General features: G+C 40.4%; 1 protein-coding gene across 3 annotated transcripts in view; it reads right to left on the bottom strand.

The window, feature by feature from the left end:
- The window catches only part of LOC112453596 (irregular chiasm C-roughest protein-like), a 118,029-nt gene that overhangs the window by 7,489 nt on the left and 84,753 nt on the right, over positions 1-25,787 (bottom strand). For all 3 annotated transcript variants that reach the window (XM_025014425.1, XM_025014427.1, XM_025014426.1), the window contains exons 3-8: positions 16,937-17,169; positions 9,016-9,216; positions 7,101-7,210; positions 3,402-3,553; positions 2,558-2,868; positions 1,404-1,644 (exon numbers count right to left, since the gene is read on the bottom strand). In XM_025014425.1, coding sequence (XP_024870193.1) covers positions 1,404-1,644; positions 2,558-2,868; positions 3,402-3,553; positions 7,101-7,210; positions 9,016-9,216; positions 16,937-17,169 — 1,248 coding nt within the window. The remainder of the gene's footprint in view (positions 1-1,403; positions 1,645-2,557; positions 2,869-3,401; positions 3,554-7,100; positions 7,211-9,015; positions 9,217-16,936; positions 17,170-25,787) is intronic.

Genomic DNA, 25,787 nt, shown 5'->3' with positions numbered 1-25,787 from the left:
TTTTTTCGGAACGCACGAAGTTAGCCGCGGTCACGTAACCGAGTTTCGCTATAACTGCCTGCCGGGACATATTACGCGCGCGAGCCCGGAGTCCGATGTTGGGCAGGATTCGGTTCGCCGGGATCTCGATATTTGCGTCTCTCGTATCTCGGCTCGTCCGGCGAGCACCGCGAGCCGCGAGTGCCATTCAGCTGTCGAGGATCATCGAGGATCACCGAGGATCATCGAGCGCGTCAAAGGAGGCATCGAGCACGACAAGGAACCGTCGCCGACATCGCCGTGGATCAATGGAGGCGAATACCCGCGCGCGTCTAGAATGTTCGAGTATAACGACCGGTGCTCCCCGTCAGCCGTGATTGCTCGCGACGCGCGTCTTCCCGGAGTCGCTTCTCGGAATTTCGCGCCGCCTCGAAAACATTTGGACGAAAAAACGTCACGCGACGGGAGTCGGGAGTGTCGCACGAATGTACCGGGTGATCAATCAGTGTTGGTAGGTCGGTTATTTCGCTCGATCGCGATCGATAACGAGTGAACCGTTTCGCTAATATATATGCGCGTATTGTATTCGCGAATCGCGAGTGATTTCCGATCGGAGTGCATCGAGGGATCGCGTTTCGACGAGGGAAGCTGCGCGGTCGCTGTGAATGATCGTGAGTATATATAAAGTTTAAAATTAACACAGATAATAGGTACATTTAGCGCACCTGACGATATGTCTATCAAGTAAAAACTTAAGATAAAATTACTCGCTTTCGAGGAAAAAATCGATGTGTAATTTAAACAATTTTTAGAAAAAATAATTGATCAAATAACTTTTCAGGTATAAATGAGAGGATCGTGGGCAACATCGAGAAATCACCGTCGCGAAGCTGCGATCACGTCGCTGTGGATAATCGTGAGTTATATATAAAGTTTATATTTAATACGGATAATAGGTACATTTGGCGCACCTGACGATATATCAACGTGTAAATTGTTAAGGATCTTCTATTTTTTGACGAAATAAAATTGGAATTCGGATTAATAATTTTTTGCGTAACAAGAGATTTTTACCTGGGAGATACTAACAATAAATGACTCACTTGACATTTCTATAGATCGTAAAAATATATTTAATTTAATAAATTAACCAAAAAATGTGTTGGCATATAGCATCGCATAAAGTTATATATAAAAAATATAAAATATTTAGCAGTGATATCGTGATTAAATCTTCGCGGAGAGGAAAATTTACTCTACGGCCCTCGACAAATGGTATCGCTTCCCCTCGCTAAACGAACCTATTATCCGACAATATGTACATTCGAATTGGCAAAATCTTGGGTAGCTTATCTAGAGATGAGGCGCGCGCGATCGGGCGAGAGCAAGAGGGAGTAATCCGCCGTCGGATATCAAACACTTACTGTGCGCTGTCAGTTTGATGATGACGGAATCCGTGCCGAAGCTGTTCGTAACCGTGCAGTTGTAATCCCCGAAGTACGTCGATATAGGATCCAGTAGGGTGACAGTGCTGACTACTCTCTCGGCCGCGTATTCCTCTTGCACGTAGAACGGCGTATTGTTCGACGTGAAATTGAGCTCGCGGCCGGCGAAGCTCCACACCACCGATTCCGCTTTTGGCACGGATATCGCGGTGCACTTAACCTGGGAAGCAAATCGGGGGAAAAACGTCCCGGTTGGAATAAAAAAAAAATTGCGGTTAAGCGGGAGTCCTTTTCCACCCCCCGACCCCGACCCCGCCATCGCCGTTCCCCGGTCTTTCACCCTCGTCAACCTGGGCGATCCGCGCGGCTCTTCTGTCTCTTCTAAAAGTGTTTCAAGCATCGGCGGAGAGAAAAATGTGGGAATTGCGATCGCGCGATCATCGTGAGCCCCTGGTGTCAGCGCGAGGACACCACGTATGTACAATATGGGAGCGTTGGCGAAACGCTTGGACGAGCTTCGAGTGCCAGTTTATCTGAATTCGAAACACGGTACGGAAAATTCGTATATCGACGTGCGCCTTTTTCAACCGGAGATTGAAACCGATATAATTTTAACGAATTTTGGATAAACGTTATTTTATGACATTAATTATTGCGCAAATTAAATAGCTATTGCTTGATCGGGATACTTATCACGCTTCGGCAAAAACTTGCGGAAACGCAGTTATTTCTGGACGAACTTGATACACATTTTTCTCCGCGTTTCGACGCGAAAACGTTTATCGAGGCCGCTCGGAGCGAATCAACACTCCGTACGTTGACCGCCCTACAGATTTTCATATTTTCATGTCGCGGATGAAGTTAAATTATCCAGAGTAAATTATACTGAGTGCTTCCTGATAACTGCCGTCCCCGGCTGAAAAGATCTTTCCGGCGGCGCGGCGGGGTGCTTCCGTGAAATAATAATTCATGATATACACGCGGGCGCGCGGGCGGGACGGCACTCAAGAAAATTACGCGCGGGTCGCGTGTTTCTTTTCGCTAGACGGTCGCGTCTGTAGGTACATGATACTTGACGATTCCACCGATCGCGGGTCAAAGAACGTCGCCCCCGAGAATATGTGTGTACGCACCTTGACCACTCCCTCGTCGGGCACGTACTGGATCCTTTGCGACACTATGCTCGGCGGGGCGCGAATGTAGATGTTGGCATGGCCGGTTAATTCCGGAAAGCCCGGCACACGGGCCTTACAGTAGTAACGACCGGCGGTGTCGGGGCTCACAAAGACGCTTATGTTCGGACTGGTGGCGACCGTTCGCTCCGAATCCTCATGGTACCACAGAATCTCCGGCGTCGGATTCCCGTCTACGTCGCACTGCAGGATCTCCGTCGCGCCGTAATGCGTTTCCACGGAGAGCGGCGGGTGCCGAAATTGCGGGCCGTCTGAGGAAATTCAATTTTAACCCCCTCTCTCGGGTCAGCTTGCGCGAAAATGAACTCGCGCGGGGTGGAAGAGAGAGAAAAAAAAAGTTACTTCCTTACCCGCGCGTCTATTCCGGCGCGGATTATTTCGAGAAAGAGAGAGCGCGCGCGCGGCTCTCTATATTTTATATCGTTACCGCGATTGCTCCTTTAACACGCTTGTAAGGTACCGGCTTTACGGTAAAACGAAATTCTCCCTCAGCACGGTTTCGAGCAGCGCGCGTGCGGAACGCGCAACGCACTATTTTATTCCTTTGCGCGATTGTATTTTCAGACCGCTGCGAGTTGAAACAGTATCATTTTTTTCTTTCGTACGGAATGAACGTTTTTGGAACTCTCCGGAATTCTTACGTGATCGCGAAATTTAATTTAATTTATTTCAGCGAAACGAAAATCTGAAATCTCGTATGATAGTCCTTAAAGAATTATTAATCCCCGCTGCTGTTATTTCGTTATTACCGGAGTAATATTAATTAAGTTTTTCTCGCGCTTACATCTTATATCCAAGGTTTGGCTCTCCTCGCTCTTGCCGACTTCGTTCGAAACCTCGCACTTGACGGTCGCGTCGTGCAGCTCGCGGGTAGCGTTGTGAATAATCATCTCCGTGGTGTAGTCCCCGATCACCTTTTTCTTGTTGATAAACCACCTGGAAGAGAAAAGCGAAATAAATGTCGTTTAAAGAGGATGGTCTAAAGGTATAGCGTCTCCTCTCTGCATAATAATTCGACCCTTGGCCGTGTGCAATGAGCCGACGCTGTCGATCAAAAACTCACGGGATTATCAGGCATTTTTCACAACTCGAGTCTTCTCCCTCCACCGTTTTACAACTTTCCCGCGTCATCTCCTATCCCGGATCAATACGACTTTTTAATAACGCGGTGCATCTAAACGATTACTTCTCTGTGACTCGATGCCAGAGCCGTTTTTTTTTCCTACCAATTTTGCATTGTATATTTCACATCGTACATATAGGGCATCTCGAAATTAATATGCAGTTAGTGTACGAAATGTGCACATGGTTTTCAATTGGATTTCTTTTTAAATGTAGCTGGATACCCCTTTCTTTACATTTCAACATTTGACATTTCGGTAATCTTAAGTTAAAACTTTTATAAAGTTAATTACAAATCAAATGTGAAAAATAGATGTTGCAATTAACATTGGTTCGTATTTCTCAAATTTCATTTTACGTTTGCGATGTCGCGAGAGGTCGATTTTAAATTAATCAAGGCGGATACTTGTAAAGTTGGTTCGGGGACGTTTTGTACACGTGCTTTATGACGTTTCCTTACCGCGAAGTACTCCGCCACTCGACTTTTGCCAACCGAGGCGTCCTCACGAAGGATCCGAGCGATTTATCTCGAGCATCGTTTGGCCGCACAATCGAGGAAAAGAGTCTCGGCGTCGTCGTTTCGAATGGTAATAAACGGGAGAGGGCAGGCTGCGCTTTTCACAGCGACGAAACGGCCTTCGCGTACAATCAGCGAAAAGGCGAGAGAGCGAGAGAGCGAGAGAGCGAGGGAGAGTGAGTCGAATCGAACTGGAACGACGACTTACCGAGCTCGTGTGTCTCTAGGCAAGAGAGACCCAGAGAGTAGTGCGCCATCCTTCGCCTACCCTCTACCACCCTCCTTTCGCGCGCCCTTCACCCCTCGCATCGCAATCGATTTTATCGGAGCCGTAGAGCCGTCCGACAGACAATTTACCTCGCAAAGATGCCGGCAAAAGCGCTGTGCAACGTACATTCGCGCGAATACTGTGCCATAACGACTCGATAAACATCCAAGTGTCTGTAGGTCATCTCGTACCTTCCGGTAAAGTTTCAACTCTTCCGCGTACGCATCTATAGAGTGTGTGTTCGAGAAAGGCGCGATCTAACTTTAGCAAGATATTTTACTCGCAGCGAGATTGAAAGAAGTTTTATGAATCCGCCAATATCTTCCTATTTCGAGTTGTAATACGTTATATGTGTTTTGTCACCGGAGGGGGTTGTTTCTCGTCTCTAGCGCGAGCGGAATACGTCTCGAGAAACGAGTTTTTGTCAGTTTGAAAAAACTGTTTGTGCACTTGCTCCGACGTGCGCGCCAATTTCTTTCTTATTCATAATTTATTTATGTGCAATAACTTGCACATGAATAAATTATGAATAAGAAAGAGCAGAAAATTTAGTCTCCCGATGGAATAGGTAGATATTTTCTGTACCACTTCATTTTCTGTAACCTGCGAATTTATCAAAGTGATTTTGATCACGGAAATAACGCAAAATTAATTAGTATCCGAAATTAATTAACCCTACGAATTAACTTATCTCGCGCATCTGACTTCCTACATTTCCTTGAATATTGTACAATCCTTTCTCCGCACCACTGTAATGAGATCGTGCAAAAACTGATGCGATAGCGCGGGCTTTGTTACTTTTGTTGTCTCGCTGTTTAACGCCGCGCGAAAGCATCGAAAAATCACGTCGTCGGACTCTCGTCTCTCTCTCTTCCTCAATTTTCACTTGTATTCGGACCTTTTTTACGGACGGCGACGACGACCGTTGTAAAAGCTATAAAAAGCTGCGGAAGCTATAAAAGCTGTTAAAGCGACTGGTAACTAACGTTCGTTATCGTCAATACAATGTGGTCCTCTGGCTGCTCTTTACTCGTTTCTCCGTCTATCCTACCCGTGAAGTCCCATAAGCGGATCAAGTTTCTTTTTTTCCACGGAGCTTTAACACACACATTACCTACGCCTGGAAAAGATCTGTCGCAACTCAAAAAAAAGAAGAAAGAAAATGATTTTGAGCTTTTGTATCCGTGCAATGTAAAAGCTGCCCGTTCAGTTTATATACAGGAAAAGACCCGCAATTTAAATCTCAGTCCTCGCAAAAAATTATCGTAAATCGAAATCCTTTTGTTTCTACCTTTACATTTAAGTTAATTTACAAAACTCTCGCGGGATAAAATGCAACGAAGTAAAAGAACGTCGGAGAGCCACATTGCGCGTCAATACTATCACGCTAAACGTTCGAAACTCTAAAAAGAGAAACCTGGTTTTGCAAATTGCGGTAATGTTTTTTTTAGATATCCAATCTGCCGCTTTCTCGGGGGGTGATATTTTCGACGAGCCGATTTAATTCGAGCGACCATCCGATAATCTCGTAAATTAATACAGCCGCGCGTCATCCGGGGCGAGCGCGGTGTCCTTTTTTTTCCCCCGGCGGGATGTTGCGTAACGAATAATTTAAAAGCAATCAAAGCGGGGGGCCCGCTAGGCGAAACCCGCAAACGCGCTGCACGTTAACACGTGCGCGCGCAACACCGTCCTGAATTTGACATTGTCCTCTTTGTAGAGACGGATATCGATCATCCGCCTTCTCTTTGTCGCTCGTAGCCAATGTACGAACAACGCGAGACTCACGTTTTGCTTACGCGCCCTCGCGTGCTCGTTCGCGCCGACGGCGTCGCTCACCTGTAGCGACATGATATCGTGAGAAACTATCGATATTTCGGGGAAACTTTGAGTAGTTTAAGGCTCACTGGGAACCGATCGTTTTAAGGAAAGGGGAGCTGATACGAGTCGGATCGCTTGTATACGTCATATTTTATTTGCGCATGCAAAAAGGGAAGTTTCAGTTTAGATCTCGAGACCGCTCTCCAGCAAATATTTTCCCAACAAACACCCGAAAGTTTGGAAAAATAATTCAGATGAGAATTAAAACGAAACAGTCGATATTTTACGGCTGATTACGATGATTTCTGACGTAATACGTATAGGAAAATTTAATCGTGCGTTATTTGCGATTTCCGGTATTAGCCTCCTTGTCCTATTATCAATATTTCGCTTGTTGTATGTTAATTATAGGTACACAGAGGGTAACTATTAAGTAACCATTTTGAAGCTCGCGTTCCAGCTATATTGACTTTATATTGAACAACGTACCGAGGCGACCCGATTTAGAGTAAAGTTTGGATTATCGTAAATCCGTGAAGAGGAGTCTTACTTGATTTTTAATAAATAATAATTTATTTAACAATTTTATCAGTTTTGTACGTTCTTACAACAAAATATAATTATGATCTTTAGAAGCTAACATAAATCCATTAAATTATTTTGCAATAACTCAATTAGGAATTGGGTATTTAAATCTTGCTTGTTCCGATATTAATAAAGCATTAAGTCGATATCTTATTCGTGTTTTTGCTTACCTGTATTCTACGTCGGGTGGGTTGGCCTCGGCGCAACATTTGAATCTAAGCTCGGAACCTTCGACAATGCGATCGATCTTCGAGAGAGACACCTTCGGTGCGTAACGTACCTGAAAACAAAACGCGTAAATCGCCTTCCTCTGTTTTCCAGGCTTCCTATCACGCGGAAATCGAACGCGGTCCGCTCGATATTATCGTCGCGCTCTCATCCCGAGGTGTGGGCTACGTGTGCGTATCCCGGAATAATAATGATGCATATCCATTACTGCGCGTTTGAAATTTTCGAAGCGTTCGTTACATATTTCACAAGGGAAATAGGGAAATACATCCCGTAGTATATCACTCAAACTCGATACACTTCCAGAATTGAATGAAATTTTACCTGTTCGATTGTAAGAGCTTGTCCGAAATCTTTTATGGACAATATGGACATGTATTTATTATAAAATCCCTTTTAAGGCTATCCCTTTTTAAGGCTATCGCATGATTTTAAAGTTAGTATACTGGTTCGTTTGTAGGTACTGCGTTCTTCTTGCATTTATCGTAATTCCTTTTATCGATGGATTTTTTGTACCAAGTTTTCTTATATCAACAACGTTCAAGTATTTTTACAAGCGACTGAGTATGAGTACTTTCTCCATTTTCGATTCAAGAGAAAAGTTTAATTTTAAAAACGCTATTGTAGTAACAAAAGCGAGAAAAGGTTATTTTGCGAGAAACTTTTTGAATTTATTTAAACAGAATTTTAATATCTAAAGATTTATACAAAAGTATTTAATTTAATATTAAAAATCGATCAATATTATATTAAAAGATTTATTCGATTAAGTAAACAAGTAAAATTTTATTAAACTACGTTATATTTATTCGATAAAATAAACAAGTAAAATTTTAATAAATTACGTTACGTAATCTGTAAAAAGATTATATACAATAATAACCGGTATTTTAATAGAAAGCGACTTCTGAATTGTCAAAAATTTGCCACTAAAATATAATAAAGGCGAGATACTCTCTTTCACCGTATATCGAGAATTGATTCGCTTTGTCGACACGTGCGTGGATGATAAAGAAAAAGTACGTTGAGGAAATAGGAGTTCGCTCGAACTCGCTTGCGTAAGAATTGCTTCCAATTAGGACGATATTAACGTCGAACTTATATTAGGAGTCGTGAAAAGCGCGGGTAATATATCCGGCGCAGTGTAAAAGAGTTAAGTAATAACTCGTGAAAATTTTCTCTGCAGGCCGGCGCGGCGCGGCGCGTTCGTAATATCGCGCCCTCTTCGTCGTCGCCGTCGCTGTCGCTGTCGCCGTTGTCGTCGCAAATTCGAATGTTCCGCCCGGGCAAAAATCTCCGCGAGTTCGCTTCGTTGCCCTTTTCCATGAAACTATTTGTTCCCTTTGCCACTTCGGATAATGGAGTCTACGTCTCTGAAGAAAAGAGGGCGGAAGTAGTACCCGGAGAACGCGCCAAAGTACTCGCGCGCTCGCAGCACGAAAGTTGCGCCAGCGGATGGCGATTACCGCGCGCTAACCGCTTCTCAAGACACGACGTTAATTATTATACGTCGCCTCGTTACCCTCGTTACCCTCCCCTCTGCCCCTTTCCTCCCCTTTCCCCCATCCCGGCCTCGCTTTCGCGCGACTCGCGTTAATTTCTTCCTCCGGTCAGCGAGTAAAAAGAGCGCGCGCAAAAGACCAGTAATTTTATTTCCCTTTAAGCGAGATTTCTATCTTCCCGTTTTCTTTTATTTTCCTCTGATTTCTCGACGTCTTGCTGACACGGTTCAGAGACTTATATTTCAGGATTTATTACCCTATATATTTCACGTAACACTGGCTTAAGCTCGGGGAGCTATTATCAGAATCGTGGGTGCGCTGAGCACTTAGGTAGGTACCAATTACTTCTACGTACCTCGACGCGAAGTTTGGCGCTTTGCGGCGAACGATCCGCCATATTTTGACTTTGGCACGTGAAAGTCGTGTTGTCGTGATCCTTCCGCGGCATCACTCTCAGGACGGACTTTACAGTAGTCAGCGGACCGTTATCGTACGCCTCCTTCGTGGTTTTGATGCCACGGTGTAGCACGTTGCCCAGTCCATCGATCCACGTGATCTGCAAGAAACGTTACAGTTAAAAATAGCGTCGCTCGAGAAAACACCCGCGTCAGGGAATTGACCCGTGACCGGAATTCTTATGCTTTTATTACCATAATGTTGCCCGTGGGACTTAAAAACTTGAGGTTTTTTTTTCTAAAAGGCTGCAGCTCTTTTAGGGAAACATTCCAACAAAAATGCAAGCCCATTTTGACGTTATATTGAAGGTAATTCGTTGCCATTTATCTTAAATAACTAGTTGGAATGTTAATATTATATTTTTTAAATATATTTCGATCAAAATAGACGCAAAATTTCGTAAATTTCAAGCAAAATCCGCTCCCAATTTGCACAATTGTGTTTAAAATTTTCACGACGTTGTTGTTTGCAGATAAAAACCAATATAGCCTCGGAGTTGTTGGGAGGGGACGCGATTCGCAACGATCAATTAATAATGAAGTTGCGAACGAATTTCCGTGCATAATGCCGTAACATGATTGTTCTGCCGGGTCGGTTCAAACACAATTGCGCGCGTATGTGCGTGCGTGTCGCGGAAATCAAGCTTATCGGCTCTAATTAGACACCTCATGCGAGAGTTCCTGCTGTTCGTTATCGATATGAGATCTCCGGGCTGCAAGTGCCGCAGCGTCCTTCCGCGCGCGTTCGCCGCGTTAGGGATCACTAGAATAATTGTATTCCCAGTCCCATACAGTGTCGCGATTAGAAATTACAGTATGGCCCCATATCATGATTTATGTACTATTCGCACGATTTTTGCGATGTATCAACATTATCGCAATTTCACCGACGCGGCGGACAGATTATCTATCGGATATATCCTGCTTTTCGGGGCGTTCCGTGATTACGTTCCCGATAATTTTGTTTCTTTTTCGGATTAATCAGCAACGTGCACAATCTGTCGTACTTATACTTTTTAATAAAATTCATCTGATATATTAATATTTGTGCAATTTCTTATAATTTCTCTGCTTTAAAGGTGTGAGGAAGTATTACAATGTCTAATTAGAATATCTGCTTTGAAATGTCAGAAATAATTATTGAATATTATTCTCAGAGAAACGTTCTATAAGTGTCAATGTAATAAATTATCTCGAAATACATTTTCGCAATACGGAATAAAAGGATTCAGTAACTGCAGTTGGTTCTATTTTTCACAGTTAAGTGAAATTCAGAAATATATACGATACTATTGTTAGTTTGCCACCCACAATCTATAATGTTGAAATCATAACATATCGGATCTAGCGCGTGATACTGCGCGATTTCACAAACATGTGTTGAGATATTTTTAAAACGTGAGAGAAATATCGGAAATCGACAGCTATATACGATTTACGCGAGCTTGCCTTCTTCCGTGCAATCAGCGCGCGTCGAATATGCTTCCCGTTGACGCCTTTCTCGCGAGGCAGATTCGTTTAGTCGCTTTTCTAACTGCGGCCTCCGCAGGAAATCGATCTCGTCCGCTCTAATTAAGAGTTCTGCGGTCCCGCGGTGCAGTGCCATTTACTATTGTGTCACGAATACGAATGAAATTACCGTGCAAAGTGCATCTGTCTAAAGGAGCGAGAAATCAGAGCATTTTTACCCTCTCCTTTCTCTTAAAATTTCCTCATAAAATTTCCTCATAAAATATATAGCCTCAGAAAACTCATAATATAATTAACTTTCACGAAATGCGTTATTTTTAAAGGGAGAATCCGGAATTTCCGAAAAAACGGAAACATTTAAAGGCTTTACAATAGAAATGAGATAAAATATTATTAAAATATAAAAAGCTGTATTAATGGTGGTAACAGTATATGAGAGCGCCGCGAAAAAGTATCATTTGTCGCAAAATTATGATTATGACATAATCCCGTTTTTATTTCAAATCTTTATTTTATGTTTCAATAAACATGGCTCCAAAAGCTAATCTCCATCGAACGCTCATCCCACTTTCTTGCTCGCTTAATCATCCGATATTCAGTTTTTACGTTTTCACGTATTAAAACGTGTATTTCGCATTTTCTGGTCGAGAATGGCAGAAATACACGCGCAGCTGGTTGCCCTCCAGGCTAGAGATTTCGAGGCGCGCGCGTCCAGCTTTATTACGAAGCATATTGAGAATCGTATCAGGATATCCCGTAGCGGTTTTCTCTGGTAAGATGAATAGATTCACAACTAATAATTTCCCGTGGGCATCCACGCGCTCCCCATCCCCCCCTATCATCCTCGCACGGACCATTCGCACGATGGACAATAGCTCTGAAAGTGGAGTTATGGAATGTGGAATAAGCGGTGCGGCCAGGTGAAGAGAAGGCACTAGTAGTGGTAGTGTTAGTAATGGTAGTAGTAGTAGAGAGAAAGAGAGAAGCAAAAAAGAGAGAGATAGAGGGGGAGAGAGAGAAGGTGAAGAAAAGTGGAGGCAGGGACGGGAATTGCGCGAGTAAATGCCCTATTCCGTTGTTGGAGCTGTTTAATTACTAGTTATCAGTTGAAAGGCAAACGGAGGGACGCGCGAGAGAGGGTGCGCGCCCGACAGCGGATCGAGGAAAGAAGAGAGAAGCGAAATCGGATTATGGCGAGAGCTGCGAAGCATTCGACTGTGGTGACTCTGAATTTCTAGCGGAATTGCACCGTTCCTCCCCTTCTCTCTCTCTCTCTCTCTCTCTCTCTCTCTCTCTCTCGTTCGCTTTTTCTCTTCCGTACGATTCGCCTAATGAAGGCCGATAAGGCCGCGATAGATTCAGCAATATCGGCGGCTTAGAGCTAGCGTCACCCGACCGGGCATCGTAGAGGGAATGAGATCAGATGGCTTGTACATTAAGTCGTAAAATCGAGAGATCTGCATTTATTAAATGTTTCCTTCAATTTTATCGTGCGCAGAGATTCCCGAGATTTCTCAAGTTGAATTAATCGTCGTAGTTATGGCAAATTTGTTGTTGTTCGCAGTTTAAAACGTCGATATGTATAAGTATATGCGTATATTTCGTATACGTTTGCTGAATACTTCTCGTACAATGCAATATAAATAGAGGAGGATAATACCTGGTAAAATAAAAGCAATATTACAATCCTGCCTTAAGGGAAACTTGCGGTATCTCGCGAGTTTTGGCGGCAATACGATAGGAAGTCTTAAAACTTTAGCGTTGTCGAGGAGACGAAGAAGGCGAGATAGGAGGTGAGAGATATCATCGGGGTGAAAGTGTACGGAGTACAATGATTCAAACAATTGCGTGAGAGTCGTGGCAAGTAGACGTTACGTGTTTGGGAACAATTATTAAACGCTGTTTAATATTAATCTCAAGATTATACGCGACGAAGACAATTTCGCATTTACCCGCGACTTCGTGAAAATTATTTCGGAAAATCCTTCTGTTTTATTCATCCCCATAAACTTTCCGATGCGCGAGGCATAGCAAACGGAATGCAAAGTCAAGAACAAGCGAATTCTAAGAGTGCAGTCTACCGAATATTTAATTAACCCGTCTTAATACTATAACTTTCTTTTGGCGCGATGTATTTATATGATCATTCTCTATTTTCTTTAAAAGATTTCGTTATATATATATAAAAGACATTTAATATATTCTAATTTTTTATTATAGTATAAATTAGATGCAATATATTTTAATACAATTTGATATGATATAAATTAAATTATATAAATTAGATTTTATTGGAGATGTTATCCCGGCATTCTCGGATATGGTAAACAAGTATTAGGATACACGATTGGAGATTTATTTCTGTCTTTTTTGAGACATGCAGTTTAAAAAAATTGTAAACATGTTTTCAGCAAGGAACTTGTGCAAATTTCGATAACGCGGCATTCATTTAGCTCGATGCAATCATTAAAAAATTTCCAACGACAAGTAAAGCAAGAGCGAATAAAAATCAAATATAAAAATGCATTGCCGGATGTAACCGTTCATCTACGGTAGCTCATAAACCGATAACAGATTTTCGCCAATCCGAACTCGCCGCCAAAAAATTTCGTATTTTCACGATAGACATTTAATGTAAAAAATTTTGGCTCTTGCGATAAGTGTCTATTAGAAACGTCTGTAGACTGTGAATATGTCGAAAATCGAAACGTATCGTGTATTTCTATTGCTGATTTCCGTTTATTTTATGACCTTATCCATTTTACTTTTCATACTTTGATAATGCCGCACGTGGTACGCGTAGAAAAGCGGTCTAACAATGAAACCGCACGAACTTTACGCACGATATCGCGTGATTAGCGCTCCACTCTTTCCCTCTTGCACTAACGCTTTCACTGATCCAACAATGCATCGGAATTTTGCGAGTAGCTTTCGCTCCATTTTTCCGCCCTGTGAGCGGATAACGTTGAGTCACGTCAATGATCGATTATGAAGGTAGTCTATTGTTTAACTGAACAGACCCGAGCGCAATAATAACGCAATTAACGAAAATTCGTGAAAAGTACTATTGTCGAGAAATTAATTTTTCAGTTTTGTAAGTGAGCAATTTTAACGAAGCTAAAAGCTAAGAGTAAAATTTAGACATGAACGAATAATTTAAACAAATGTTTGTAAATTTTACGTAACAGTGTATATTGAACAAGTATTAAAAGTATAGACATTGGCATTAACTAATCATTATTTTGCTAAAAAATGTAATGGTTTGTTCAGCGTTGTAAAAATGATTGATATTTTATGGAGAAAACAGATATTAAAAAAAAATGTTTCATTATTCATGTATTATTCTTTTCTATTAGTACACCGCTTTTTTCATCATGCTTTTTTCATTCGTGCATTTCGATATCTGTAGATATGTGTGTATGTGTGTGGCCATTAAGCGCATCTTATGGAACTTTTCATAAAACGATTGAAATAATGGTCGGATGAGAATTTCGCCGTATAATGAAATTCGGATATTGTGCACAGCCTATCCGCAATAATATTTGTAACGCCGGAGAATATCGATTTAATTAATGGGCACGCAAAATGTGGTTTCGCGGTAATGAATAATGCGAAAATCAAGCTCTCATAAAATATGATACTTTTCACGAATTTACACGATTACGATTTAACGCATCACGAATTGCGAACCAAATTTTTAAGAAAAATTTACGCAATCCACGATATACAATATGCAACGTACACAATATAGGCAACGTTACAAAAGTCATATTAAATTATTTCTCTGACTAGCGATGCCATTTATTTTTACCATTAATATTCCACCAAAATTATGGAACGTCTGTAGGATTATGTGGTTCAATTTTCCATCAGATTGCAGTCGACCATTTTAGTCACTCTATGATTTAATGTATTCTTTTTGTATGCCGCAGGAATACATTCAAAATGGATATTTTTTCCTATTTAAATATTTCGTGATCATTACTACCGCGCGAGTCGATACGTCGACTTCCCAATCGGGCTATTAATCGTCGGATTTGCATAATTTTAATTAAAAAGCATGTGTTTGCGAGCGATCGAGAAACAAATTTCATTAAATTCTTCGCCAGTTACCGATTAACTGGCTGCTCCGGCTAGGCTGAATTTAACATTAACGACAGTGACAACGTCGGGATTACATTTATCTGAGAGTAAAATTCGTGTTAGACAGATCTGCGTCCTTGGCATATGTCGATATTTACAAAATGCATTGAATATACGTTTCGTAACTTCTAATGAATTTCTCGATCGTGATAATAAATTATCTTATTTATTTCCTAGGTTCAACAAGCAAAAGATATGGCTATGAGATTTACATAAAAAATGAATATTTTGAGTTTTAAGTATATAATATTGTTTTATGCGTAAGAAACTTTCTTTCTTGTAAGTAACTTGTAAATGCCTTCGAAAATTATTTAAAAATTTTGTGCATACTTTTAATTTAACATTTCAATCACTTGTTACCGTGATTATTGTCTGTTTACGATTTTGTTAAATAAATTAATCAATTCCAGATTAGTCAATAAATTTTTACGTGAAAGACGGTCGAATGAGTAGATTTGGAGCACCCTGTACGTATTGTCTTGCGAAAAACTTCTTAGCGTGCAATCGTAATGGAAAGTTATGCAGCCGTGATAACTTCCGATGTTGTTAGGGCCCACATAGCCGAACTTCTGCTATGTAATGAATGAAAATAAAGCGCGCCGTATGAAATCCGTAGGCGGTACATTAGCGTAATAGAAAACCCTTATCTTCAGAGCAGTTATTAAGTTTAAGCTCTTTTATATACGGATAAACTTCCTTTTGTCACGAATATTATGGAAATACATCTCGCAAGCTCATGAAGCTAACGAGAACTTTTTCCTGGTATTACGTGTGTCTCGTAAAGCAGTCACTTTGGATTGAGTGTAATATAGCAAAATTGATTTATCCATCCTCTTTAACGATATTTTATGCAGGAATAATTGTATAATAGTGTACCATATTATGTTATCGCGATTATTACGGTAAAAATATTTGCCTTGATATAAAAAATGCACGCGTATTATCGAGCTATTATTGCGCGATATCTGAGTGTAAAAATATATAATAACTGCTAATGACATTAATTTATACCAGTATATAGCTTGTACAATAGAATGCAAAATCCATGAATTTATTGTTCTTTCTTTTTTTTTTAAACTGATTCGTTTTTCGAACTCGTTATATCGATTCGCGTATTACGTGTCAAACGTGTGTATTTTATACGTTTATAAGTTCAAGAGGGGTGGAATTGTGCAAGAGCAATCAGTATTAACTGACAGGCTAGATGTATAGGGACATAGGTAACCCACATAAATCTCAGGCTCACCGAGCGTGGTTCGAAGTTGTTTTTGTTGCGCGGAACCACGCGTTCTGCTGAGTGGACTTCGCGGCAAGAAATGCAGCCCTTAGCTTCGGCCCCGGCCAGATTTTCAGGGCAGATTCGGTACTATTTACTAAGGGTGTCGCGCTTGGATTCTCGCTTTTAGTTCAATCAATCAGTTAGGAGTAATAATGCGGACCGTATTCCTTCACGTTATCTATTCCAGCAGTTAAGATCCGTCTGACACGAAAGCCCTCCAATGGATCTAATTTGACATCGAGCAATATCCGGCCACTCAGCAATCTGTCTAGCTTCACGCGACAAAAGAGCTTCGAATCACGCTCCATCGATTTGACATAAAATTTGATAAAAGTTAATCGTGAGAAAATAGTTCGTACCTTGTATTTCTGCGTAGCAATCCGCCACGAACAAGGGAATTTGATATGTGGATATGTTCATCCTGTTTTATGATCCGTGATATATTATTACATATAATGCAATATATCATATAGCTCTAGATATATTATTTTTTAGATATATATAGTACAAAGAATTCTATATAATATATTTCCCACGCATTATATTGATATATTCATCAGAAACATATATAAGTTGAATTTTTTTATATTTATTTTTCGTTTAGAATCGCGATGGATAATTTAATGCTCACAACAAAGAGCCGTTTTCGGAAATAAAACGACGAGGAGATATACGCCTAAACGTAAAATCAATCGAGCGTAATCTTCGAGGCAGCGTACTGCCCATTGCCAAGGGATATCCGTGAAGTTTCCAGATGCAATTGCCGGAGGTTGCTTTCACGACTATTAATCCGGTCTAATCTCAAATAATCCTATCGATATATACACACATAAATATATATATGTTAGGCTCAAAGACCCTTATATACCCTTATATATATACGTTAACAAAGATGCTAGAAGATACGGAAAAGGGGAAAGGATACTTGCCTCTGCCGGCGGTTTTCCGGCGCTGCTTATGCATTCGATCACCAGCTCGCGATCTTCGGTGGTGACGAGGAAGTCGCCTTGCAGGATCTTCGGCTTCTGCGGTGGCACTAGCACGCTTAGCTTAGCAAATCTCGATCGTAAAGCCGGCTGTCCGTCGTTTGTCGGCGAAGCCTGACATTGATACGTGCCATCGTCCTCGAGTTCCACCGGATATATGTGCAGCGAAAAATCGCCTGAAAGCAGAAAAAAATACGATCAATATCGAACTCTAACATTTCGCATCAAGTTAAATGTTGATGAATAAATATCGAACGATAAATATCGAATTCTAACATTTTGCATCAAGTTAAATGTTGATGAGGTATTTTCTCATAAAACTCTCACTGGAATTAAAATCACGTTTAATTGATGTAAACATCACTCTAACATCAATTTAATTTGAATCTCTATCATAAAGATATAACAATATGGAGAAGATTGAAAAATTGTGGTAAACGATGAAATCTCTCTGAATATGTATTTTCTTTCAAAGAAAATCTATCCTAAATTGGGTAAAGAATCTATCACTGAAATACAATGCGAAGTGGAAATAATCTCTATATTATGTGGATATTCTCTGAATTGTAGACAATGGAGGAGATCGAAAAAACGATATCAACTGCAGCGGAATATGTCAGTCGCTTACGGCATAGCGTCGGAACGCAGATATAGAATTTATCGTGGCGCGGTTTTATTTTAAATTCGTCGCGTATTCACGTAAACTGTCAGGAACCAGCCAGCTTGATAACTACCATCGACGAATTAGAGCGAGCTCATCGTACTGTGAGAAAGTCTCTCTCTTTTTCTCTTGCGTCCCCCCTTTCATCTCTTTCTTTTCTCTTCCCGGTGATTTTCGACCACCGCCACCGCTGATTCTCTCGTCGAATCGCGAGAATACGCATTGTCTGTCGAACGAAAGTGGCGTCGTCGTTCAAAAGTATCGCGAGCTCGTCGATTCACGCCAAGTCGCATCACGTATCACGGTAACGTATCGTGCTCGAATAAATCCGCGTCGCTTGTACAATTTATCCCCCTTTCCGTGTGTGCCGTTTCCTTCTTTCGCACATCGGCACTTTTTTCTCTCCCCCCCCTCACCGTCCCGTTGGACCGTTCTCTTGCTCCTTCTCGCGGATCGATGTCACGCATGTATCCCGATGGCTACATATACAGTATTATACGCTTCTCGGATCCACGAGCGGAGCAAAGCGAACACGACGAAGGATATACATTCCGCGAACACGAATGCGGTGGTCGAAGGGACAGCTCATGGCCAGACGGTAGAAAAATGTAATTGTCAGTCTCCGTGCGTGCGTGCGTGCGACGCGGAATAATTTCCACAATAAATTGCACCTTCGCGATAAAGCCGGTTGACAACGGCGGCGCGTCCGACCCGGGGACGCGTTAAGGCCGGTGTCCGCTTAGATGTCAGCCCTAATTTACTGCCCTTGTACCTATATGAAATATAAAATTTCACAGAAAATATGAAGCAAGTAGATAAATGTATCTTGAGACGATAATTTTATTTCCATGAAATTATCGATTTCTTTTTAAAGATTTGAATTAAGAAAGTTAATTTTATGTAACGAAATTAACATATAAATTATAACACAGTTTTAAATACTTTATATTATTCTCTATTTCTCTCTCTCCATAACTTCAACACCAGATTCGTTATTTAATTTGACATTCTATTTAGCACCTGTACTATAGAAGACTATGGAGCATGAAAATCTATAAATAATTTTTTGATTTATTCTCTGTTAGGACAGTATGTCCCTTGATTGTTGCGCTTCTGTTCAAAGCTACGGTGGCTTATGCCCGATGAAACGTGTATGAGCCGCTCGTAATACCGCGCGTTTCAGCCGTTAAACGTCAGGGCGTTATCGAAAATAATTTCCATAGGAAATTTTGTGCGGTACGGTGTGGGATGACGCGAAAAGCTTCGCCGAGTCACTCGTCCGTGATGGTCGCGCGAGTAAAATTGACGAGCGTCCTTGCATTAAATGATAAAGCATTTTTTTTTTAAATCTTTTTACATTCTATTTTGACTGCGGTGGCATATTTATTCGCTATTTCCACCAATGTGCCAATGATCAACTTATCCCTTCGAATCGTATAGCTTTATCGAACGTACTTTATTATGTAAAAGTGATTTAGCCCATCAACTAGTGCAATTTTAAATAAATCAGATTTAAAATTTCGAAGAAATATTTTAAGACATTTTTCTTGAATGGCGTGCGATATTGAATTTGACTTTAATCACCTCTTTTTTTAATGTAAAGTTTCATATTGCCGACCCAGCAACTCACTTTTTTTTCAAATTTCACGGTTTAACTTATTTTTATATGATACCTTCCAATTAACGTAAACCGAATAGTGGAAACCGTAACCGAGCGATAAAGTGCATTCACCTATATCCATTCGTGGAAGTTAAAAGCCAATTGAAACGTACATTTTCTTGCTAACTACAATTAACGCTTCTCTCAGGATCCCCGTTGAATAAACTTTCGAAACTTTGACATACAGCACATTGTCCGTAGACTTCTGTAATACTACGATAATTACTTTCGCTAGATATAGTCAATGTTATATATCGCGACGTCAGTTAGGACGATCATCTATAATGCCCTCATAATCAGTTGAATTTACTTCAACGAACGTAACTTGGTAATTTTCGTGCTGCGAACTTTTGGCATGCTATTGTTTGCGCAGCTGATATATCGTACGACTTTGTAAAATAACTTTCTTTTAAAAGATCTACATTTTACAAATTTCTTTTATGTTAAGTTTACTCAGAGTTGTTTCGAAACGTTCCATAACGATAAATATTTAAACTAGTGGAGTTTGTTATAATACTGCATTGGTTGTGCAAGTGCAATATTGTTGAACAGTGTTTTTCAATCAGGCTTTTTCGCAAGCTCGATAAATCTACTATTTTCGTTTTATGTTGTTTTAAGTTTTCTCGAGATTATTGCAAGGTATTGCCTAGCGGTACAAATATTTGCCTCTGGTATAAGCCACAACCGTGATATAGGAGATACGTAAGCTTAATTCTAATTTAGAAAATTCGAAATAGACATTTCTATATTTCAAGGTAAATCTTGGTGCGCGAATACATGTGATCCTGTGTTAGAAAAATCTGAATTAACGTCGAGATGGAAAATAGACACGTAGCATATCTTTATAATCTTTGAAAGCTGATATACATAAATATCTGACTTGAAATAAATAGTTGCCCTCACTTTTTGATCAAGACTGATTTATGGACCTAAATTAACTGATTGTGAATGTTTTATGTCCATCTAAGTATAATCCCTGACTTTCTCGACCTTCTTTTTGAATCGATATCCGTGTAGAATTACGTCGTCACGGCAGAATCAACAGTGGACGGTGTCGACGGCAGCCGTCGTTTCACGAGTATCGATTTTCTTCGATGATCGAATCCGCTCGGCTGGACGAACGCTAATGCCGTTTGTTCGGATCGCGCCATGTCCTCCCCCCGTTCATCACCCACCCCCGCCAGGACGAAGCTCACCGCGAGTTTCCAAGTGCGCAGCTATGCCCGGCCGTGCTTTCGTGAAATTTACAGACGCGATTAATGTCACGACTGGCTCGTCCGGCAGGCGTTCGCTTGCCTAGCGGCCGTTTGTAGGCCTAACCGTTACTAATTTCGGAGGGAATTATGGCCCCGCTATTACATACCCGACCTAACTGGCCTAGCGCACGTCCCGCGTGTGTCCGTTCGTCCGTGTGCCGCGTGTTAACGTGCACGGCACCCGACGTCTTACGCGAAAGGCCTGCCCCGTATTATTGACGGAGCGCTGATTTATCGTCGCGATAAAGACCCGCGCGCCCGCGTTACAACCCCGTTGTGGCCCCCCCCCCCCCGATGTCCGTAGGATGTTATCGTTTGCCCGTTTTGCGGCCCTCGACTCGAACACCGCGAATCCTACCACTACCAACCGCCGCACCGACCAAATGCCGATATGCCAGAATAGATAAAGCCGCGCCCGCTGATTACACGATTACTTCGTGCCCGGAGACCGAATCCGCGCGCAACCTCGTCGACAGTAAACACACAAGCTTTTACGAGGCTCGTTCGCGGCCGCCGTTCTCGCGAACGTATATCAGAGAGCTTCGGGGAAACCCCGTCGGATTACGTTTTCGATATTTTCGCAGCTTTCGCGCGCACCGTCCGAGTTATCGAACGCTCACTCCTCTTTTTTTTTTTACATTTTGCGCTCACCGCCCCTGCACCTGGTTTTTCGCGGTGCGAAAACCAAGCGACCGGACACCGTAGCGAAGAACGAAATTTGCAGCGTAATCGCATCGCGTGTAAAGACAATCCACTGTTAGTTAGGCCGTGTGTGATTTACTACGTATTGCAATAAAGGCCGGTAACCGCGCGCGATGTTATCATTACGCCGTTTGTCTAGTTACAGAGCCAACTGAGGGAGAGAAAGGGGAGGGGGAGAGTTTACCGAAACAACTAGCACCACGTTTCTGGTTAGAGGATTAATGGCCTTGTGTTAAGACTATCTTGATTATGACGCGATGTCCACGATTTAATTTCTTGATAGGTATCACACGATTTATACACCCTAAGACGAATCGCTATATAATCGCAAGATCGGAAAAATATTTATTTATTTATTTATTATTTTACGTCAGTGAATTCATATTTACCGCGGATGTATCGCATCGAATCTTTTGAAAGAGTTTTGGTATCCAGACGTATTTCTTTCACGGCGTTCCTCAGGGAAAATCTGTTTGCCATGTTCTACGCTGTTATTCTTAGTATAAGTTCCTCCGTTGCAATATACTACTTTTTTAGTATTCAAGTTACAAATATTGCCGCATAACCTTCTTCCGAGATATGTACCTGTGTCTCGTACGCGATTTTTCTAAAAACGACAATCTCAACTTCGACATACAAAATTGCGGACGTCAGAACACGATGGGAATTTTTTAAATCGTCGCCATTTTTATGCCCTTTGAAGCATAAAATGTCCAAGTCTGGCAACGGAGAAAGCCGAGTACCCGCATAAATTATGTATCCGGAAGGGTGAAATTCTCTGCTGCGCAAACTTTGGGCTTGTTACATTCTCGACGCTGAGATCGCATTTGTAAAATTCAACTGATATTAATGAGCAAAGCCGACCCCGGTGCTTAAGAAGAATGTTCTTACGTTACAATGTAGAATCAAATGATATATGTCGTAGACGTCGGGCTCGTCATTATCGTGTTATCATAATATTAAATATTTAATATTAAATATCATTACTGGCACAAACACACTTTGCTTAATCGATAAACATATTTACCGATAACAAATACATTAAATACATATTATCCAGAAAACATTAATTTCCTTTTTATTTTCGCGATCATCTTTTTCTTATTTGTTTACCTGCCATGCATTATCGTCCCGCGAAAAGCTGAATATTATTTTTCGCGATTTTTAGTCGATTAAAATACGCCGTAGTATTATACTCTCTGCTAACTGTAGCGAATTGTAATTAATCGTAACGGTTTATGATACAATGTTCGTTTCTTGACTCTTGTAATTAAAATTAATTATGGCTGTTTGTAGCGGAGCGGACAACGCGAGAGTTAATTAATTGCTCGCGATGTATTGTTCCACCACATCGAATAAGTCTTCACGGCTCCTCTCGTACCTTTGCTGCCAAAAGATCCTTTCTCCTTTGTCCGGCTTTTACGTTGGACCCTTACATCGGAAATGTTCTCAAATTATGACACGAAGACCAGAATTCTAGCGCTATATCAAATAACTGCGTTACGCTGACGCAATAAAACACGAAATTGGTAAGATATTTCTCGGAAAATATCGGATAATTGCAATCAGTTAAAATTGCTAATTGAAATCGGTTTATTACGATCAAAACGGCGACATTCTATAATTACAAAAGTTTCGCGAGTTTTCATCATTTTTTTTTTTAATTGAACACCAGCGACGATTCATTATTCAAAAAATTCGGCGGCGAGTTTTAATATAATCAGGGTTCACTTCACTTCTGTCTGGCGTCAAAGTTTTCTGGCATTATAATTTTTCATGCTTAATGCAACAAACTTTACTTGACGCGCAGGTGTAGTATTCGAGGATCTCTTCCGTAAAAGTTCCTAACCCGGTAACACTGACGTGCGTTAACATTTTGTAAATAAGAAGTTGTCACCATCATTCATCTAGTTGGCTATTCACCGAAACCCTCCATCTTCTGGATAATAGTATTACCAAAAAGTAATAAAGAAAATAAAACGTACAAAATACGTACGAAATACAAAAGATTAAAGCTACGCATATTACATAAGTATAATAAATATAAAAATAAAAAAACCAAAAGAAGATATAAATTAGTAAAATATAAATAAAAAAATTTCTATCGATATTTTCAAGATATATTTCTCAGTTTTGCTAGCATATCTAACATTTGTGTTATATCGTTATATAATACAATTTCTTGCGGTTGTGGCTTATACCATTGCAGAGGCAAATATTTGTCGCATTTCCCTCAGCGTGCCGGCCACCTGGCATAGGCTAATACGTCGTTACAGATAGTTATCCTTTAATCGACAAACCAACCATACATCCTAAGGTCGCAACAATTGCCAATTAAGCGCATCTGGATATCTGATTGGTGTTAACGTAGACCTCTATTCGCGCATGTGCAGCTGGAAATGCAGCTCCGAATTTGCTATCTCGTCGTAGAGTGAACATTACCATATGGATAAGGCAAGATTTCGGTAAAAGTGCTTTAAAGCTCAGCTCCGAAATGCGGTTGAATTTTTCATGCCACGGTAGAACATGCTGACTGCACGATTTGCCATATATATTTAAACATTACAAAATCTTCTTTTTTTAAATATCTTTACATGAATCAATAATATTCATAAAATAAGCGTGACTGTTTGAAAAATTTCAATCGGATGTTAATCAAGTTTGTTTAAAAAATGAGGCAATAGAGCGACGTGTATAATTATGAGTAAATACGCATTTATCTTTGAGGTGTTCCGCTACACGCGAGAAATGCTTCAAAACATCGGTTTAATATTTACAATGATGTAACGCCATTATTCAGGCCAATTATCGCGGCGATACGGTCTCGCGGATAGTTAGCAAATAGAAGGAAGATGGACGATATGTGATGATTACCACAATGATAGTACAGAGCGACAGGTCTCGAAATTATACTCAGCTTTTGCTGATGCACAACGAGGTTCAATCGACCCTATTGGCCGACAACGCTGACGATCGTATTGATTTCGTAAACCAACCGGCGTATCGTGGTTTCTCGTTGCGGTTCGGAATTCGCTAAAATTTCAGTATCATATGCTCGTTCTCGTTATTATTTTGGCACCGATGACGATATTGATTTGCAGCGATTTGTAGCGAAGTACATTCACGACATTTCTAGCGAATAAGCGCGCATTAGTAATTGATGTGTTATTTATGAGAATTCGATTATTTCATTTTTCTAACATTGGGTCGCTTCTATTAATTTTATACGTATACGCGAGAGGTTTAATTGATTCACGTTTTCGTATATACGGCGAGCCTGATAGTGATGATTAAACCACAGAGCGATGGATTTCGGAGCTAAAGGAGATTAGTTGAATTTTTAGCATTTTACACACGCACGATTTACACGATTAATGCGCAAACATAATGAAGAACAATTTTTATCCTTGTCCTTAATTACTAACGCGTCTAATAATATATATGTGCTTCTTGAAACGACTAAATGTTTTTAATTTCAGTAAAAATTTAATTCTTTTAATTTTATCAGAAATAAAAGAAATGTAATTCTTAATGATTAATTTGTAAAAGAAGTGCAAATATCTTGCGAGTAATAATAAAAGTTCAAGAAACTAGAATTGAATCCGATACTTTATTAATACTTCGTGAAAATCGAACATGCTAATAATATTTCAGTCGATTGTGTAATTTCATGTACATTTGAATATACTTGCATATTGCCGTTATACATATATGTGTTCGATAAATTCGAAGGTTTGTAAATACTTAATACAATGACCTACATAAAGTTCTGTAAATAGCGGAACTAAAGTGTAATAAGGTTTACGAATATATCATCTTAAAAATAAGTAACAGACGTAAATGATTGTGTCAATAAAGTAATTTCAAATTTTGAATTTCAAATTTTTCGAAATGAATTGAAATTTAATATAATAATAAAGAGGCTCACAAGATTAAACGGCTCGACGCTCCATTTTCTCCGATTGAATCAAAATTTCATTAAATCAGGATGTTTCATATCAAATGTCAAGTAACTGCAACTCTTAATTAATTGCATATCAAATCAAATTTTCTCTAGCAATAGAACTTTATCGAGAAATTTATAACTAAAGAAAAATGTAGTAGGTTCAAAGTGTCCTGTGTTAAATTTATGTTTTAACTACTTCGCACATCTAAGGGTCGTACTCCATAAAAATTACGTGGACTTAACCGAGATTTAATCAATTCACTATCTCTTTCTAGTTTTGTCTCTGATGAGAAACGGAGAATGAATTAAAGCTCAGTTAATTTTCACTAACGTTTATGGGAGCGACCCTAAACCAGGCGCGCGAGTTACGATTTCTCACGGAAGATTAAATGAAATGTCGATAAACCGCTTTACTTACACGGAAAATAGTTATGCGCGGTCGACTTGCTGATCTTTCAAGTCTGGTCTATGTATATAATTTCATTAGAGATGACGTTCTTTTTTCCCCTCTTTTTTTATCGAGTCCATTTTCATTATCTCGGCGTTAGACGCGACATCTGCTGAATAAG

This window comes from Temnothorax curvispinosus, unplaced genomic scaffold, assembly GCF_003070985.1.
Source record: "Temnothorax curvispinosus isolate PA1 unplaced genomic scaffold, ASM307098v1 QBEX01004532.1, whole genome shotgun sequence".
NCBI lineage: Eukaryota > Metazoa > Arthropoda > Insecta > Hymenoptera > Formicidae > Temnothorax > Temnothorax curvispinosus.
The sequence above is the reverse complement of the archived record's forward strand: the minus strand, read 5'-3'. Positions and strand labels throughout refer to the sequence as shown.